Source organism: Vulpes lagopus, chromosome 16, assembly GCF_018345385.1.
Source record: "Vulpes lagopus strain Blue_001 chromosome 16, ASM1834538v1, whole genome shotgun sequence".
Lineage (NCBI taxonomy): Eukaryota > Metazoa > Chordata > Mammalia > Carnivora > Canidae > Vulpes > Vulpes lagopus.
The window spans coordinates 45,286,951-45,307,214 of record NC_054839.1 but is presented as its reverse complement, the minus strand read 5'-3'; the positions used below and the strand labels follow the sequence as shown (position 1 = coordinate 45,307,214).

The 20,264-nt window shown below is 33.0% G+C and overlaps 1 protein-coding gene across 8 annotated transcripts in view; it reads left to right on the top strand.

Moving 5' to 3' along the window:
- TDRD3 (tudor domain containing 3) overlaps positions 1 to 20,264 on the top strand; it is a 162,108-nt gene that overhangs the window by 122,017 nt on the left and 19,827 nt on the right. For 6 of the 8 annotated variants that reach the window (XM_041730866.1, XM_041730860.1, XM_041730865.1 and 3 more), the window contains 2 exons: positions 4,392 to 4,517; positions 15,469 to 15,554. In XM_041730866.1, the coding sequence (XP_041586800.1) occupies positions 4,392 to 4,517; positions 15,469 to 15,554 (212 nt within the window). The remainder of the gene's footprint in view (positions 1 to 4,391; positions 4,518 to 15,468; positions 15,555 to 20,264) is intronic. The other 2 variants (XM_041730862.1, XM_041730863.1) reach the window with 1 other exon arrangement.

Here is a 20,264-nt window from a genome sequence, read left to right as displayed (position 1 = left end):
TGATCAGTTACTTCATTTATCATCAACTGTCAGTGTTTGCTTTTCTTTCTAGTAAAGTTATGCCGATTCACAAGGAAGAAAATGAGTGGAGTAGCACAGAGTTAAATTCTATGGATTTCATTTAAATTAAAGAAAATATACAATTGGCTTACTTAAAAGAAATCAGAACAGAAAAGCTAATTATTTAGCTAACAATAAATGATAATAATTAAGACAGTAATTTAAGCATTCTTTAGTTCTGCATTATATGCTGTCTACAAAAGAAAGCAAAAAATCATGAGGAAAGGGGAAGGGAAAGACAGAAGATAAGGTCAAGAAGGAATACAGTGGATCAGAGGGAGAAGACCCAACAGAGAATAAGAAGGGGAAGAGGGAAGAGGGAGCCTCAGAGAGAAGGAACTTTGCACATGTTTCCCCCTCTACCAGCTCTTCTCGTTCTTGGGGGCTTGGGGGCAAGTCAAAGAAGGCTTCTCCAGGAAGTGATGTTGGGGCCATTTCCAGAACTTGCTACAGTTTGTCAGTATTTTTAGTGTTGGTTCTTGGGTTGATAGCTCCATCCTCTACCATAATTTTAAGTTTCTTAAAGGCAGGGTTATGTCTGTCTAGTTTTCCTCTGCAGCCCTACTGCCCTGCTTCTCCCGCAGTGGAGGGATCTGTTAATTAGTTAATTCTGAAGTGGGTACTTACATTAGAAAAAAAGGAGAGTGGTAGGGCACTGGAGATATCAGCAAGATCATAATAAAAAATTTATTTATTTTTATTTTTTTATTTTTTTTTTATTTTTTTTTTAATTTTAAAAAAGAGGAGTTCTAGTGTGAGAGACCTGGTTGGATGTGAGGGTCAAGTTAAAGAAAAAATATTGGAAATAAGTATTTCATAGGTAGAGTAGTTTTCAGTTGATAAAATAAGGCTATGCTCAATGAGAGTTTGGCTAGAAGGAGTGATGAAGACAAAGTTAACTGTAGTTTTCAAGGAACTGAATTTCAGGCTAGGGAATGTGGTTGGATCTTTTAAAAGGATACGAGAGGGCCAGGAATCAGGAACCAGGCCCTCCTGTGTTCAGTGAATGATGAAGCATAAGCAGGGTGTTAGATGTTCCTTGATGATAGCAGCAAGGAGAGGGGTACTTGTGTCAAATGCTTCTGTGAAAGTTTGATTAAGCTGAGAATGGAAAAATGTTTTTTTTTTTTTTGTATTGAACAATGTCTGATTGTTGGTGATCTTGATGAACAGAGGAAGTAAAAGGATTTCCAAGTGCATTAACTTTTGAAAGGCTTAGTATTATGACTCATGCTTTCCATTGAAATCCCTCAAGGATCATGCCCTAGTAGTAAGTGCAAAACTAATACAAGCCATTACAAAGCCTACAACCAACCATTTACAGGCTCAAGGATATCTGTTTGTACTTCATCTGCCTGCCAAAAGAAAATATAATCTTCCTTTTGGAAAAAATTTTTTTTTTTTCTAAAACCTCTTCAGTATTTCATCTGTGATGTCTGGTATCCTATAAAAAAATTTGGAAGCCTGGTTAAAAATAGAGAAAATGAGTGAGAAACAAATAAGCAACAGAGAATAATAACAGACCTATATGTATTCAGATGTTAGACTTAACAGACGAGTTCCTTAACAAATACTGAGTAAAACCATAATTGAGTAGTTGGTAAGTGTCAGGTACTTGGGATCTATCAGATAATTCTGGATATGCTATTATCCTAATTTCTTCAAACACTTGATGAAATTATTAATAAAGTTTTACTTATAGGTGTAATTATCTCAAAAAGATCAATAATACCAAATTCATCTGTTGCCTTTTCTGAATATATTGAATATAATGTCATATAGTTTGTGAAAGAGAGTACCTAAAAATTCCCAAAATGTTTTGAGCTTTTAGAGTATTCTTAGAATTGGATGATCTTCTAAGGTGACTCTTCTGACTTTAATTGAATGTGTACGTTCATTTTAGAGTGAGGGACTGGGGGCTCTCTAAACATTGCACCATTAAACAAATAAACAATATTTACCCCCTGAAAGAGATAGGATTAGTTATCTTCTGAAAACACCTAATGTAAGATAGCTTTTAAATGTTTGTCAAGAATAGTCAACTTTCCTATTTTTTAACCAGAGACCAACCAAGATAAAGATTTAAGAAAAACATGAGTTATAACTGTCGTTAAGAAACTGTAATCTTAATTGCATTATAGTGCTGTTATGAAGATAATCAACTCATTAGAATAATCTAACATTTAAAAAATTCTTCACACTATCTTGCCTTTTCTCAACCTTTATTTCCATAGAAAGATTTGAGAATTTGGGAAAATTCTCCTTCTTCTCTAGACTGCTATATTTAGTTCAGTTCTTTCTGCCCTCTCAACTGGAATACTATAACAGCCTCCAAAATGGTTTTCTTGCCTTAAACCTTATTCCTCTTAAATTTGTCATTGGGACTACTATTACTGATCCTGATCTTATACCATGTCATTCTTCCTAGTTAAAATCTTTCATTGTGGAACAAATACAGCCTGTAGCATGCATATAGAGCCTCTATCTTCTGTCACTTACCTTCTTGTCCTGTCTAATTTCCTATTGGTTGACCCTTCTCATATCATGCCATAATTAATTCTAAACTGTAGTTTTCTGCTCTCATCTCCATATTTTATGTCTCATTAACTTTCTGTGGAACACCCTCCTCAGTTTTTTTACTTAGCTAAACCTTCTTCATCCTTGAAGACTGCTGTATCCATTGTCATCTGTTCCAACAAATTCTTCCCAAACTCCTGAGTCTTATTAAGTACCATATCACTGCACCATTAGTACAGTATACTCCACATTATATAAAAGTCATTTCTTTTTACACAGGCTGTTTTTTATTAGACTCTAAGCTTCTTAAAGGATGTCAACTTCTTTATTTTCCGAGGCTATATTATGACTTTCATTTGTTGAACTTATCAGAACTGATATAATTATCTGAGGAGCTTATAATTGAAGCATACGTCCAGAAATTCTCACAGTAATTCACAGATCACTGAAGTGTAAGGCTAAGAAATAAAGGAGGAAGGGATAGATAGATGTGAATGTATATCAAGAACTCTAATACAAGAACCACCACCACCCCCCCCCCCCCCAAAAAAAAAAAGGAAAGAAAAATTCCAGCATGGTGTCTCTGAATTTACCAGCATCCAGACCTAGGAAGAAAACACTATGGATTAACTTAATAACCTTTGTGATGTTACATATACTAGTTGATCAGTAAAAACAGATTTTTTTCTCCTACTATACTCAGGATAACATATTTTACAAGGTTATAGATAATAAGAATTCTTGTTACTTTTAGCTTTTTCTGATTCTGGTGAGCTTATAAAAGAGATACTCTTAGAGTAGATATTGTTGTAGTAAGAGCCTCCAGCTACCCTCGTTTGAAGGAAGTATTCCTTAAGAATAAATAGTTTTCGTTTTCATTTCATCTTCACTAAGCAACATTCAGACCTGTAATTTGGGTCCTGAACGGGTTGACATATAGTAGAGAAGTACTCCAAATAGTTAGTTGACCTATTCCTAGTTACCTTAACAGAAAAAAAATTTAAGATTGTTATTGTTATGTAAATCAATTCCTTGTGTGTTTGTTAACGTGAATTAGTTTCCCAGAGCCAAATTACACTAGGTAAACTGACAAAATAAAAGTGTCTGGTCTTGCCATGTCTCAAATCCTACAAGTCTTGGATATAACTAATGTGTTTATTCCTACTTCATGCCAGCTGCCCGTGGTGGCTGGCAGTGAGTCCCCTTCTTTGAGATTTATTTTTGTCATATATTTCTATTTGTTACATAGATTGCTCCATAGTTACATTTTCTGATTAGTAGGTAAGAATTGTGTAACTAATGTTCTCAAAGGGCTTCAGTGGCTAACTACAAGACATAACATTAGTTCTTTTTACACCCATTAATATGTGAATATTCTTCTCTACTGAGCTTCTTAGTTCTGTCCTGAAATCTTACTACTGCTCAGTGTATGTCAGAACTCATATGGAGGTGAGAATTTCTCCCGTTTTTTTAGCCAATTTATGATTATCTAAAGGTAATTTTTCTTTCTTAAAAATATTATTCCCTTAAAAATTTCCTTTCAAATATTGCTTACTTGAAGTTACTAAGAGAGTAGATCTTAAGAGTTTTCAGCATAGAAAAAAAGTTTTGTAACTATGTGTGGTGATGAACATTAACTAAACTTACTGCAGTAATCATCTCACAATATATACATATCTCACTAAAAATTAATCTGAAAACCGAGCTTCCAAAAAAATGCATATTGTAACACTTTGAGTATTTGTTTCTATCAAATACTGCCCTTTGTAGACAATGTCGATTGCCATATTGAAAACTCCTTTTTATCTCCTCAGTTTTACCGAGCAGAAGTTGAAGCTCTCCATTCTTCAGGTATGACAGCAGTTGTTAAATTCATTGACTATGGAAACTATGAAGAGGTGCTACTAAGCAACATCAGGCCCATTCAGACAGAGGCATGGGTACGTGATCCAAATTCTGTACGGAGGCATAAGTTATTTTGAAGAAAATACATAACTCTAAACGATTACTCATAGCAACACAAGATTTGCCAGTGTGAAAAAATATTTTGAATTTGCTTAAAACTGGCCACTTTTAACGTAATATTCTAATTAATTACATTGAGCTACAATAAAAATGAATGCATTGGAATTAACTTTTCTTGTGTAATGCTTTGTTATATTTTGCTTTGGAAATAGGTGCCCTTATTTACGTTTGCAAGTTTTTATGCATATTTTGTTCTTTCCCAATTTGTTACTTTAAATTTGACTAAATTATGTCCAGCAGTTGTCAAATTCAAATCTCTGTTGGATATGTGTATATTCTTTACATATCAGATTAAGAAAAGAACTTTGAATTACATATGAAGTCATGCTGCATATGTATATGTATGTATTAACTATAATATCTCTGTTTAACGATTATTTGATTTTGTTGCCAATGTATGTCAAAGCTCTGTGATAATTTTGTTGATGTAATTTAGAACTATTGGTCTCATGGGAGTCCATTTTATAAAGGACTTAGGTGACTTTAGATACTCAGTTATAGTTAGGGAAAAACAGGAGGGCAAGGTATATTAAAATTAGTTTCATATAGTTTTTTTATTTCCTTTCCTCAATTTATGATACCTGTTAATATACTTATCATTAGAAGTCTGATAGGTTTCTATTTCTCTAAAATAGCAAAATACGCTCTAAAATTATGATAGCCTTATCTTTGAAGTATAGAGTGTTTTCTCATTTGCTAGCTTTAGTTTAGTTTTGGTCTTCTTACATTTTTCTCTTACCACCTCAATGTCATCTACCCCTCCATCACTCCTTTCCAAGAGAAATAAAATAACAAAAAGCCTAGTACCAGTAATTATGCATTGGGCCATGGAACTTTATTCTTTACCATTTTATTCTAGAAAAACTATCATTTTCTTTTTTTTTTTTTTTTTTTTTTTTTTTTTTTTTTTTTTTTTTTTAATTTATTTATTTATGATAGTCAGAGAGAGAGAGAGAGAGAGGGGCAGAGACATAGGCAGAGGGAGAAGCAGGCTCCATGCACCGGGAGCCTGATGTGGGATTCGATCCCGGGTCTCCAGGATCGCGCCCTGGGCCAAAGGCAAGCGCCAAACCGCTGCGCCACCCAGGGATCCCAAAACTATCATTTTCTAGATAAATTATCATTTCATATTTTATAGTATATTACTAATGGTTCATATGTTTAATTAAGAGCTCTTTTCCCTCACTCTCATTGTCTGGCCACTTTTTCTCCGAAAGACTGAAATACCATCAATATTTAGTTTATGTCCTTCTTTTCTTGAAGAAACTTGATGTAACATATCTTTCCCCTTCTGACTTTCATGCGACTATATTTACAGTCTTTTTTCCATTAATACATCTTAATCTTATTTTGATGGTAAAAGTAATTATTTTTAAGTCTGTATTTCTAGAAGATGAAGCCTAATTTGCTGTTCATAATGTGCTCCCAAATGTGTTTAAACTATTACAGTCGAAGAGTCAAAATGGAATTTTTACCTTTATGTTTTTAAATTTTTTTAAGAGGATTTGATGAGATTGATTTTATTCTTTTCTCCCTAGAGAAAAATTTAGTTTCCTTACTTCACTTCTTTTCTACTTCCTTTTTCTGTTTCAGGGTGGCCATAACTGATGAGCACATTTGTCATTCCTCACTGTAGCTCTTTCATTCAAAGGTGTTTGGTACTGAGTGATCATTTTCTTTCTACAGTCAGTGACTTTTCCTTTCTCCTCCTTAATATTCCTCATTGCTTTATCATTGATTTTAAGTCTATGTAAACTTAGCTGGACAATAGTTTTATCAGTTGTCACAGCCCATGTAGTGATTCTGAACCACAGCAATATTTTCATATTCTTTCTACCCATTTGTGAATATTCATCTATGCTTTATTCTATTTTTTTACTGATTTACTTTTTTGCAGTCAATGTAAAAAATTTTTATAAGATAATTGAAATATTTTACAGAAAGAAGCAGGATAGAATCATTAAATCTTTTGGTGATTCTGATATTTTTTTCTCCTGTGCTTATTGATATTTTATGATTTTGCATTAATATAACAAATATTTTTGGATCATGAACATTGTTATTGGGGATGAGAGCATTCTTTCTTATTTTCTGCATGAATAATTGACTTAGTTTGCAGAAGCATCTCCTTGATATGCAGAAGCCACCAGCTTAACATATCTTCATTCATCTCCATTTTAAAAAAATGCATATGTGCATATATGCATAAAAAAAGCCCCTGAAGAAAAAGAATGTATGCAGTTCTCAATACGTTTAATGTAGAGTTAGTGTTGAATTGTCTTGGCCTCTGAGAATAGCCATGTTGAGAGTCTATGAGCACTTTCTCTTTTTGTAACTGGAATTGTGACAAATTTTAAATTAATCAAAAGCAAAATATTCACCAGATGAATAAGAAGATAACTCTAATTGATAAGTCCCATTAGAAAAATTAAAGGGCTGCAAAGGTACAGTGAAGTTTTTAGAAGCCTTAGTACAGTTGTTCACTCACACCATGGATTGTGTCACTTTTAATTTTTCACTCTTGCACTATTTTTAATTGTGAAATTATATTGTATCTTTTATTAAGGTGTTTGTTATTGGTGTAAGGTTTTGGAAGAACTTCGTTTTCTTAAATGTAGCAATGATCACTCATTGAAGATTTTTCTAATAGTTTGCAGGAAAAACCACCCAAAAGCCTGCATATAAATCAAAAGCTTTTGTAGAAATCAGTTGCCTGTATGGTCTCTTAAAGGCGTAAGGAGAAATCATTGAATAAAAAGCATGAAATATTAAAAGACACAGTGACTAAGTTAATAGTCTCTTGTATGGAAAATTAAAATAAAAACCAACTTAATACTTTAAATCTAAAGGTTAATATTTTTCTTGTGAAGTTTAGGAATTATTTGCTCTGTAGACTAAATATTTATTTTGTTCTAGCTAGACTTCAGCTGGTTCTTTTAGCTGTCATTAAATATTCTCTCTTAATTTTAGTGACTTTATTATGGTGAACTCTCCAACTATCACACATAGTATGGGGTTCATAACTTACTCTTAACTGGATAATTGCTCTTACTGTTTCCCGCAATGTTCTTTAAACATTGTACGATTTTCCTTATTTTCCCAAAGTAAATGAAGCATTAGGGAGTCTCATATTATTTGTAAAATTATATAGGAAGAAAAGCGTAACATTATCTTATATTTCTGATGACTGTATGAGAAAACATTGGGGGGCAGAGAAAACTGCTTTTTGTGTTCCTGCAGGCCCTTTCCAAATTGGTTCCTTTTAACTCTAAAACTAATACCGGGAAACCAGTAAAAAGATGCCACAGGCAATTTGGAGTTACTGTAAAATACCCTGGCACTGCTGCTTAGACAGACCTTTTGTGTTTTTAAAGTGTAGTTGCTTTTGAATTGCTTTCCTAAGCCTGGAGAGACACTTGTCAAGTCTTGATTTTCCAAGTATTTTTATGACCTGGATTCTATGGAGGCTTTTATATCCCAAGAAATGTTTTAGAACTTGGTGGTTTCTAAACCTTTTTTTATAAATTCATAGTACTTTTTAATATCAGGAAAAGAGCTTGTTCAGCTGTTGTTCCAATGAAATTAATTGTAATTATGTAGATAATGTTTAGTTCTAAGGCCTTAACATACACACCATCTTGGGCATTGATTCTGGACAGATGGATTGTTAATTACCTTTTAAATAATCATCCTGTTTTAAATATTTTTCTGTATTCATCTACTCAGCAAATATTCATTGTACACCTATTAGGTGCCAGGCACTATTCTAGGTGAAGGGTATATGTTAATGCATAAAACACACAAAAATCCCTGCATACTGCATAAAGTTAGAAGAAAGTTATAGGTCCAGTTATGTGAAACAAACTAAAATATCTCATGAGGGTCTTTATTCTTTCTTCTTGAAGCTTTAAGGTAAAATACAAGTGGAAAAGTCTTATTTACTGAAGTTGTAATTTAAATAATGTTTAGGTCTTTATTTTATTCCACCTTAGTTTGAAGATGAAATTAATGTGGAAGGAAAAGGTATGACCTAATGAATTTTATCTATTTTTAAAGTTCTTATCTATTTATCTATTTTAAAAGTAAAATTTATTTTTTGGTTCTTTTTAAAATAATTATGATATATATTTTTTCAGGTTTTGTATACTTTACAAAAAGAACTATCAATCTCAAGTTTTACTTTCAAAGTAACTTTGCACAAATATTTTATAATGACATCCTGGGATACACATTTGAAAGTTATCTTTTTAAAGTCAAATGATGTTCACAAAAAACTATAAATTATTCTACACTAATAAAAATATTAAAAAGAAACATATAACCAAAAAACTCTAACCTATTTAATGAGGAAGGAGATTGAGAGTTAGGATACATAAATTAATGAGTTAAAATAGATCCTAAACGTATTAGAACAAGGTCATGTTAGTAATTTTAATGATGTAGTGATAAAGTTAGGCTATAACTAGTTTGTATTTGATATCAAAAGATCATAATAGATATTAAAAAGAGGACAATTGTTATAGAAATCATTAACTTCAAAGGAAAATTAGAATTATGTAACAGTGAAGTTCTGCCAATTAGTATCTAATAAAAAGTACAAGCCCATATTTGATCATAGTCCAGAGGTTTTTCATTCTTGCTGATAAATTCTTAAATAAATTAATGGGTATAATTTACCATACTTAAATTTCTGCACTAAAAGTACAAGTTGATCAAGGTCACTGAAAGACTGAAATATATTTTCTTCCACCATGCATATTTCCAGAAACTTTCTTTCAAACATTGTCATATGGGCAGTGCTCATGTTGTTCTGTTTTGTTGCAGTATTAACAGAGTTAAGCAGATAAAACTGTACAGCTGGCTTGGCTCCATTTAAGAACATAATTTTCAAATCACAGGTGATGGAATTTGGGGATTCCATGCAACATCTTCAAGCTTCAATTTAATGAAGCTTGGTTGTATTTGATATTCTTTATTTCTTCATCAATTACCCAGCCTTTCACAATTCCCATCAAAGGTTGTAGAATATACAGAAGGATTTTACTGGAGATATGAAAGCTGCTCACATAGAGGGAGAGATTATTCATTCATAAATGCATGCCATATGCATGGATATGTCAATTTAATACTGTTGGTATCTACCCTTTGAAGCCCATATTTCGTTTGTGATAGCCAAACCTGACAGATTATTATGAAAATACTGACATCTAGTTTTGACCCTGCTATATTATTCAACAGAAACATTTTATTTCACTACATAAATTAATAGTAAAAGAATAATATGCTAGATAATAATTTTAAGAACCTGTACAAAAAGTATTGTTTGAATTTTGCTGTTTGATAATATATTGTAATCTACTCAAAGGAACTATATATAAAAACATCTTTAAAAGGTTTCTGGGTAATCTGAGTTGTTCTTTATTGAGCAGTGAATGTACAGATTATATTTTTATTTCATGTTACTTTTTCTGAAGATGAAATAACTTCTGAAGCAAAGCAACATGTCAGGGTATTACCTAAGATGCTTTCTGTCTTTTTATTCTGTTAGAATAGACATACTACTCAGATTTGTTTCTAACTTTAATTACAATTCATAAAATAATTCAAGCCTTAAATTATTTGAATAACAACATTAAGAATCAAGTTGGAAAAATCTGCAGCATTTTCTTTTTGTATAAATGAATACTAATAGATATTATGTTAATCTTTTATCTTCTAAGTCTCACCTTTATTAATAGCAACCTAAAGTGTGGAGCCCTGAATTATGATGTTGGTTAATTGGGAATTAAATTATGATGCTTTAGGTTTATGCTGAATATTACATGATTTACTTTTTCCTTCAAAGTAGTCTTAAGGAGGCATCATGAGTGAGACCTGCAAATGAAGGGTGCTGGGATTGTCAGGTGAACTTATTTTTCCCTTTGACCTTTTTGATTCAGTAGGCTCAAGCCTTGTTTTCTTTTAAAAGTAAATTTTTGTTTTTTTCATTTATTTTACTTACCAGGACTTTTAAAACTGCAATTCAAACTGCACTGAATTTTACCATTCTTTTACAATACAAGACTTGCTAATATACTCACTGCACAGGAAGTAAAGTAATAAAATAAATGAATCTGAGGAATATTTTTGTTTTGTTTTATTTCTCTGTTCCCAAAGATCTTACTCTTGTATTGGACATGTGCCTTGACTAGACACTCATATTCAGTATATTTTGAAGACTTATAAATCTGAAGAGGCATCCTTGAATTAAAAAGATACACATAGCTCTATTTTAGTTTCTAGTAAATTTCTGACCCTTTTCCATCTGCATCTAAAAAAGCAGAAAAATAATGTTGCTCATTGCACCATAGACTTTATTTGCTTTCAGATGGAGCCCCCACAGCACATTTTTCCTCCTTCGAAGTCAATGTTTGTGATCCTTGATGGTGATGGGCTATGAGGGGATTTAGAATATATATTTGATGGCATACTATATATAGTCAGTTGTGAGTTGTCCGTTCTCTTTTTTAATTTTACATGGTTATCTTGTTTATTAGACATCTCTCTCTGTTATCACTCTATTTCCAAAACAGCTTCGTATCCACCTGGCTTTTTTTTTTCTTTTTTCTTTTTTGGTACCTTCAGAAGATATTATCTCTTGATGTACATGGACTACCCTTCCTACTGATCTTAATTTTCTGAACTTTATTAGACCTGGACTGTTTACTCTAGAATCATGAGCAATAGGTTTCACTATCACATCTCTAGGAAAGAGTGGAGTTGATATGTCTCCTTGTGAGAAATACTCTTTGTTATAGAGCTTCCAAATCCATTAAACTTGGGAACTACTAGCAAGAGTTTTACACATTGGCTTGAAATAACTCCCCTAGCACCTGTCATTGACTGAAAGCTCCATTCAGAAGGGAAAGGAAATACTACAACAGTGAGTACATTTTGTTTGCCTTAAAAAAGAAAATCCATGTAGTTTATTAAGAGTAAACATAACTGAAGAGGCTCTAATTAAGCATCTTAGACCACCATAAGAATACAAAAATCATTAATTTTTTTGTGCATACTTTTTAATGCCTGGTCCATCTAGCTCAGAGTTTTCTGAAGTGTGTTCTGAGAACATTACTTCTGCTCTCAGATTAAATAAATTTGGAAAATGCTGGCTTAAAAAAAAATAAGTGCACTTTTTTATTATGGGACTTCTCAAGACTAAGTATTTTATTTTATTTTATTATGTTTTTCTCTATCTTTTTGGGTCTTCTGTTATTTCCTTCGATAGTGATTTATAGTTATCCTGCAACCTTGCTGAAATCACTTATTAGATCTATGAGCTTATGTTCATTTGCTTTGAGTGCTTTTATTTTTGATTATTTTTATTTAGAAATTGCTATTGAACATTCACATCAGTGATACATATTTTAATCTCTAAGAGAGAGAAGTAGTGTATATTGCTTCACAAACTTATTTGCTCGTGGAATTCTTTTTTTTTTTTTTTGTCTATTATAGAAAGCCTATAGGATATTAGGATATATTCTGGAAAAGATCTTAGCTGTCTTGTCACCTTCTTTCTAGTTTTCAAATTTTCCAGCTTTAAGATAGGATGAAGATTTATCTTTAATTATATGGTTTTAGCTGTTCTAAACTTCTTATTTATAACATAATATTCTATTTTTATGTTACAAATAGAGACTAAATATATAAAAGACAGTTTGTCCTCAAACACATTCTAAGATTCTTAACCTTTCTTTGAATAAAGGACAGAATATGTTCCTGAAATTTTATGTCCCTTCTAAGTACTTATGCCATTAGTAACAGTATTTTATTACATAAAAATAAAATTAAGATCTTATCTTACATAGAATTATATATAACTCACTGGTTTTTAAATTTTATTTTAACTTAACTCTAATTCTGAAAACTTCTATGCGTTAACTTTTAGAAATTGTCATTTGTGAAGACTACCATCATAGCTTTTATAATATTACTGTCTTTGTAATTCTCACCTAATAACCCACATGATCTTTACATGTTCCAACAGTAAGGTATTTTCACCATTTATTTGGATTTTGTATTTGTTATTTTCCAATAAACTAGTCTAAGGCAAAATGTGAAATCCCTTTTTTTGTTAAGATGACATTTCAAAAGAAAGTTTCAAAGCAAGTTAATTCCATTGGATAAGTGAACATTTTTAAGTGATGGAGAATCCGAAAGACCAAAAATTCAGTTTTGTTTCAACATTTATAATGCTCTTTTACTAATACATTGTTGTGTTCTAAAGCTCTTGAATAATATTGTTTTAATTAGTTAAAAGCTTGTTAAAGCCTCCTGGAAAATAAGTAAGCTCTTATACTTAACTGCTCTTGATCCCCTGTTCTTGTTTTCCTGGTAACAGCAGTTAAGTGAGATGAATTGATAATCTTGGATATAATTCCAGAGCTCACTTGAGTGATCTGGAGGGGGGAAAATTCTTATTTTAAGAAACCTGCCCTTTCCAGGCACTTATAATTATAAACAAGGGCAGAATTTATGGTTGGATAATAGTTAGTGGGAGTGCATAGGAACTCTATAAATAAGATGTAGATATATACTGTAAGTGCTAGCTCTTTTAGAGCTTGAGGGGATTAGAATTTTAAGTGAGCACATGAACTGGCTTGATAACTAGAACAGTGGAAGGAGGTCAGAAATTATGTGTTGAATGATTTATGTAGTTCTGGTGGTCACCTTTATTACTGAAGAGTCCTTTGTCAGACATCAAGCCCAAGCATAACAGTTTTAAATAGGATAGTTTTTCAATAAATATTCTTCAAATGCTTTTTGTAGCAAAGCTACTTTAGAAAATAGATTGTCCTATATACCCAAGGGATTAAAAGAATATAAGAGAAGCCGAAGATATATTTCTTTCCTTCCAGAAGCCACTTTATAAATATTAATAAGGCCTCCATCAGACTGAGATGGTTCAAGTCTGGGAACCGTTGTTGGTGTGGTTCTTGAATACAATTTTGTTATGCATGGTAAACAAAGGCCAGTAATGAAGGAAGAAAGTGGGGAAGTCTGATGTTGACTTTTCAAAACCAGTGGTAACTTTTTAATGACCTTTTATTGGCATTTTTAGCTTGCCTGAAATATGCTCATTTTTCCCCAGGGCATGTAATTAAGAAATTAGGGTAAGCCCTCTTGGTCCTGCTCAACCAAGAACTTACTATACAAAGTAAAATATTAGAAGTCAGTTTAATTCTGTTTCTATATGATTCAAATTTTAAAATTCGTGGGTTCGTGTTCCTTTTTTTAATGTTGGCAACCATTTTTGGTACGATTGAATGAATGATTTAGGAGAATATAATAATAATTTTATCTTGAAAAGACTTATGTAAATAAGGCTGAAAATAACATGGAGAAAAGTACACTAATTTTTTGTTTATCTCATAAAGTGATCAGATAATGTAAGTCTTATTATCATTGGGAATTTCTGAATTTGACCATGAGTATGTAAAACAATGTTAGACAATTAGATTTTTAAAATATGAAATTGAAGTCTTAAAGCAAAGGGAAAAGGGAGCCATATCAAAAGCTTGAGAGTATTAGTACTTACTTGAAGTTTTTTGTTTATTCTAGGTAAATATTTTTTTCTCTTCTTTTGTTCCCCTTCTCTCCTTTTCCTCTCCCTCCTTATCCAGATTCCTCCTCCTTGTTCTCTTCCTCTTTTGTTTTTATCTGAATATTTGCCTTTTATTCATCTTAAAGGTTTCACATAACTTTTAACTATTAGGTTGGATTTGTTCCACCTCAGACAGGATTAATCCTCAAATGAAGTCTGGTTAAATAGAGCATCTTTTCAAGTTCAAAAAGCCTCTAAAAGATTTGTGCACAAATAAATTGGTTTTCCTGATTGATCTTTCATAATCCCTGATTATAATTGATGCTTACTTAACACCTAGCCCTACTGATAGTAGATCTCATAAACACAAAGACTGTTAGAGACTGAGATGTACTGGAGCTGAGTACAGAAAGATCTAGAAATGGTGAAAAGTTGATTATATGCCCAGTTGATTTAAATTGTATCCTTGCATTTTTAGGAAATAAGCAAAGAAGAGAAAAATTTCTCACTAAATGTGTTTAAAACTTACTAGAAACGTAAGTAATTGAGATGAGAAATTAAAATATATAATTCCCTAAGAAACTCTTCAAGAAACTGGAGACTGGAAACTCTAAATTTTGTCATAGAAAATTAATTATAAAAGGCTACATTAAAAACATTTTAGATATAATTTAGAAATGAACATAAGATTTACATCTCAAGAATATAATTTTCCTAATAATTTGTTGAAAATGCTTAAAATTGGCTATAAAAGACTGAATATTCTGTCCATTCTAATGATTATAATGGCTTTAGTGAAAATAATCACTGAGGGAAAATCATTAAGTTAGAAAAAAACACCCATAGAGTAGGTTAAATGTAGAATTGACATCTTGGTTCTTAAGTATTTTTTAAAATAGTTTTTATATCGGTATAGTTTAAAAGGTTTGACTGAAACTGCTACACAAAAAATTTCAAACAAACTGCTTTAAATAATTTCAATTATAGAAATAAGTTTTACTTTCTGAAGTGAGATTTACTACACTTTGAAATTCCAGTAAATTTCACATCAGTGGCAAAGTACTGCCAAAGTTGCTTCTGACATCGTTTACTACTTATTGCCATTTTTAAGTCCAAGGCTGAGACACATTTTCAGATTCTGTGTGCTGCATCCCAAGGGAATTGATGGAAAAGGGTCACTGCAACAGTTAAATGTCTGCTCTGCTTGGCCTTTAAAAGAACGGGAGAGGGCAAGGCTGGTCTTGGGCAAATTACTTCCACCTCCCTTTTTGCCCCTGCTTCAGCTCCAGGGGAGCTGGAAATGCACAGGAGGAATCAGAAGACCTGGGTCGAGTCCCGGCTCTACCACTTACTACCTATGTGACTTTGGGTAAGTTACTTACTATCTCTGGGTCTCAGTTTCAGTACAGGGTTGCTGTGAGGATTAATATGATCAATGGAAATGTGCTTTGTAAACTCACAAGGTGTATAGAAACCTACATTTTTATTAAAAGCGTGGCCTTCTTCCCTATTCTTGTATAGTATAGTGCCCTCAGCTATATTATTTTTAAAGCAACTCAAAATGACTTAATTCCTTTTGCTTGTCCTTATGTCATCCCCATATTAGAATTTCTTATTCCTATCTTCTGCATGCTTCAGAGTTAAGTATTCTAAGAATATAAAACCAGTCTAGTTAAATTAATTTCACAGTGAAGTGTGGATTACTCCTACCCCCTCTTACCCTTCACATGCCAACCTTTCTCCTTTAATCTTCTCAGAATTATGTGCTTAGAAATGTCAAGAAATCTAATGTATGGGACGTTCAGATAGTGTTGAGAAGAAAGGTTTTTGGCAGAGGGAGGTCCTTTAAATCCTGTATCCAGATCACTCCTGCATGAGTTAATAAGGTTGACTGGGAAAATGGGAATATGATTGTGCCTCTAGTCCTTTTTTTTCCTCTATGGGAAAGGAGATTGAAATAGTTCAGAATTTAAAAGTTCTTCAGGTGTCTCTCTGAAAACCAAGATCCTTAGCTTGAGAAATAATCTTAGAGAGACGAAACAAGGGATTTAATAGGCATTTCTTTGGCCAGTCTTTGAGTTATATCTGACGAGGCCATCTTTGCTTCCCACCAAAGTAAGTTCTAGCCCACCTTCAGCCAAACTACATTTATAATGCCTGTAATCTTTATTGGGTGCTTGGTTTATGGAGGCTATGTGGAGCTAAGGAAGAAAGAGAACTTGCGTCTGGATCACATCTGGTTCCAGATCAAAGGCTCTTTGAGGGCATAACAAAGACCTTATATATCTACTTGGTCCAGCCCTCCTCATAATCTCAGAATGCTTGATCTGGCTATGTGTAAATAATAGTAATAATAGCCGTGAACTGCTTGCCATTAATGCCTAATTATCATGGAGCACAATAACAGTTAATCATGCCATGATTAGATTAACTTACAGATTTATTTTATTTTATTTTATTTTATTTTATTTTATTTTATTTTATTTTATTTTATTTTATTTTATTTTATTTTATTTTATTTTATTTTATTTTATTTTATTTTATTTTTACAGCCTTGAACCGTTGACTTACGCTCAATATGGTTTCTTGCTGAAGTAGCAGTGTCATCTTTCATTACTAAAAATGAGAGAGAAATATTGAACTCTAGTAGTATTCAAATACAAATTGAAACAATTAAGTGCAGTGTTAAATGTATAAGTTAATGGGAAAAAATTAGATAATGCTCATGCTGGCAAAGGTGCAGGGATGTGAGTACTCATACTTTGATGATGGCAGTGTAAATTGATGTGGCCCTTCTGATTTTACTAAACCTTAAAAGTGTTCATACCCTTTAAATCAATAATCCAACAGTTAATCTCTTCTAGGGAAAGAACAAAGGAAATAAGCTAATTTCTGAGAGATGATTGGAGCATTGTGATAATAGTAAAAACTAGAAGTTACCTAAATGCCTAACAATAAGAGAATGTTAAAATAAGTGATCTCCCAACTCCTAGATGAAGTATTTCACAGCTGTGTTGAAAAATCATTATGAAGGCTGTAATATCATGGGAAATACTTATGATGACTAAATGAAAGTAATGTATAGATTTGAATGAGAATATACTGAGTGGTTTAGCGTAGTAGAATTATGTACACTCTTAAGTATGTGTATACATACTTTTTTCGATTTTATAAACTCTGTAATTTTGTATTACATTTTTAACTTGAAAAAGTAAAAGCAAGCAAAATAAAATAGTAAGAAGAAAGTTGTTCATAACTCAGGAATTTTAGTCTTTAAGAAAAACCTCAAAATTTGCAAAAAGATATGAAAATATGGGAGGAGAAAGATGAGAAAATATCACCTTTCAATTTTAATTTTGCCTTTTCCTTCAGTGAAGGTAACAGCAACATGATTATGGTTTTTCATGATAAAATACTGTGAGCCTTAAACTTGTTCCTGTCTGTCATTAGTAAATGAAATACCCCCACAACTAAACAAATAGAGTTACCTATACAAAGTCTTATCACCTGCTCTCACTCTATCCATACAACCTATTTCCCAATTCCTTGCAATATTCTCCCTTAGTTATACTGTTCCCAAAATGCTTACACATCTTCAGAATCTAGTCTTTTCCAAGTGCTTTCATATGCAGAGCAAAATAAATTTTTCCTATGAAATGTTTCTTTAATCTGTACTTACCATTCATGGTTTCAGAAATATGTTACTATATAGTTATATTTTGTTTGACTCTTCATCCCTTTTTAGTATTTGATATATTTTTAAAATATTAAATATAAAGTGAAATTTTATATTTGAGGTTTTCCTATTATCATTTCAAGTATGTATCAGTCTATTCCAAAAATCCTTTTTTGAGCACTTATTATGTGGCTTTATCTCTCCACCCAGAACAGTGCTGGACACATTTCCTTATAATGATTATGTGCTAGAAAATGGAAATGCATAGATGAGCAATCTCTGCTCTCAAGGAGTCACAGACTAGCAGAGGAGCCCAGCAAGTAAACCAACATCTCTTTATCATGAACAGAGCACAGAATACCTAACTGAGTCGGGAACTGGCTCATGGAAGAATCAATATCTTCTCTGACCATCCTATTCAAAAGCAGCAGTGAGCCATCACACAAACTCTCTAACCCCTTTGCCCTGCTTTATTTTCTGCATATCTTGTTCCTGCCTCCAACTCCTAAGTGAAATCAGTGTGAGAACAGAGCTCTGTCTCAGCTAATACTTGGGTGTTCAGAACAGCACTGAAAAATAAGGCACCCTCAATTAAATATTTGTTAAATCTGGATGACTGAAGTTTAATGTGAGTCTTGAAAGTCTGGAAGGGCAGTTAGTTAGGTTTGGGGGAAAAGGGAGGAAAGAGAGAAGTCAGGGAAATTCTAGAGGGCATGGTAGAACAAGGTATATTTGGCAACAGTATAGATGGGTGTAGTAAATGTCAGTAGATGAGACTGCATAGGCAGGTGGGGTCAAAGTGTGGAGAGGAAGGTGGGTTATGCTAAGAAGTTTGAATTTCATCCCTCACAATAGGGATGAAAAGACTGAAACACTGTGTGCACTAGAATGTCACGATGTGATCTTTGCTTTAAGAGATAATTGCCCTAGTGGCTCAGTCGGTTAAGCATCTGCCTTCAGCTCAGGTCATGATCTCCGGGTCCTGGGATCAAGCCCCTTGTCAGACTTCCCCCTCACCCCCCCCTCAAATAAATAAAATCTTTTAGATAGAGAGAAATTATTGCCCTAATATAGAAAATGGGTTTCAGAAAGAGAGCATGTAGACCAGGTATAAGAGTTAAGGCGAGTGGTAAGGATGTTGGAGTCATCAGAGTTTAGGCAAAGGTAAAGATTATAGATGAGCCTGCCTAGAGCAAGTGTGCAAAAAGAGAAAGCCAAGGAATGGGATCAGACTTTGGGGGAATTTCACAGTTAAGGGGTGGGAAGGGGCACTGAGAAGCTGTAGCCAGAGAGGACAGCAGGTATGGGTGCTGAATCCATATCTAATGCTGGAAACATCAAGAAAGATAAGAACTGAAAAGTACCTGTTGGGTTTGGCAATCAATAGGTGATTGGCAACTATAGAATGCATTTCCAGTGGAATGCTGCATGTGTATCGCAACTTATGGTTTCTTGTGAAATAAGAAAATGAAGTGTAGGCTACTTTTAAGATCTTGGTTGTGAAGACGAAAAGTATAGAGGATGAAAATAAAGAGTAAAAGAACTCAGGGTAAAAACTCAAGCCTATTTACGTCAAAGGCATAGTGAAGCAAAGAGAGAAGGAGAGGTTGTGAAAATAGGAGTAAAGATTTTTAAAAACCCAGGCCATGATAAGAAAGTGGGGCACAGTCACATGTGACTTTGAGTATGTGAGGAACACTAGCGAGAGGAGGAGAAAGAAGTAAACATAGGTGTGGTGAGGTTAAATTGTTGGGTTTCATGGAAGGAAGCTAAATAATTCTAATGAACTCTTTTTTTCTGTGAAGTAAAAGCAGGTCATCAGTTGAAAGTAAATGAGGTCAAGAATAGGAGAGGAATTTTGAAGAGAAAAGTAAGGATTTAGGAAATGCCCAGGAACATGGCAGATGGAATTGACCAAGAATGTATTTTCACAGCAAAAGTTTTCAACCCTTAGTAGAAATCATGTGGAAAACATACTGTGAGAATTCATTCTCAGTTTCAAGTCTTTTAGTAGCTACAAGAAAAGTTTAAATGGATGTACAAATGGGAAGAATTTTCCGTGTTTATTAAACAGAAACTAATAGTTAACCCCTAGCCAGTCTTCAGTAGAGGGCCTCACTAGGAACCTGATATTTGAAAGTCTACATAATGACTATATTATTGCCCTACAGCTTCAGCATAATTCAGTCCCAGAAAATGTTCTGTGAGGGTGGGCACTTATGCCTAAACCATTAACATTAATATAATCCTAGGAATATTACCAAAGTTTGGGAGCTTCTTGACAACTTCATACCAGGTACTGAGTGATATAGTAGATAGATAGAAATGTTAATTAGGTACTTGAACATTCTAAGACCCATTGTGTGTGTGTGTGTGACCATGCACGGAAGCACATGAAAGATA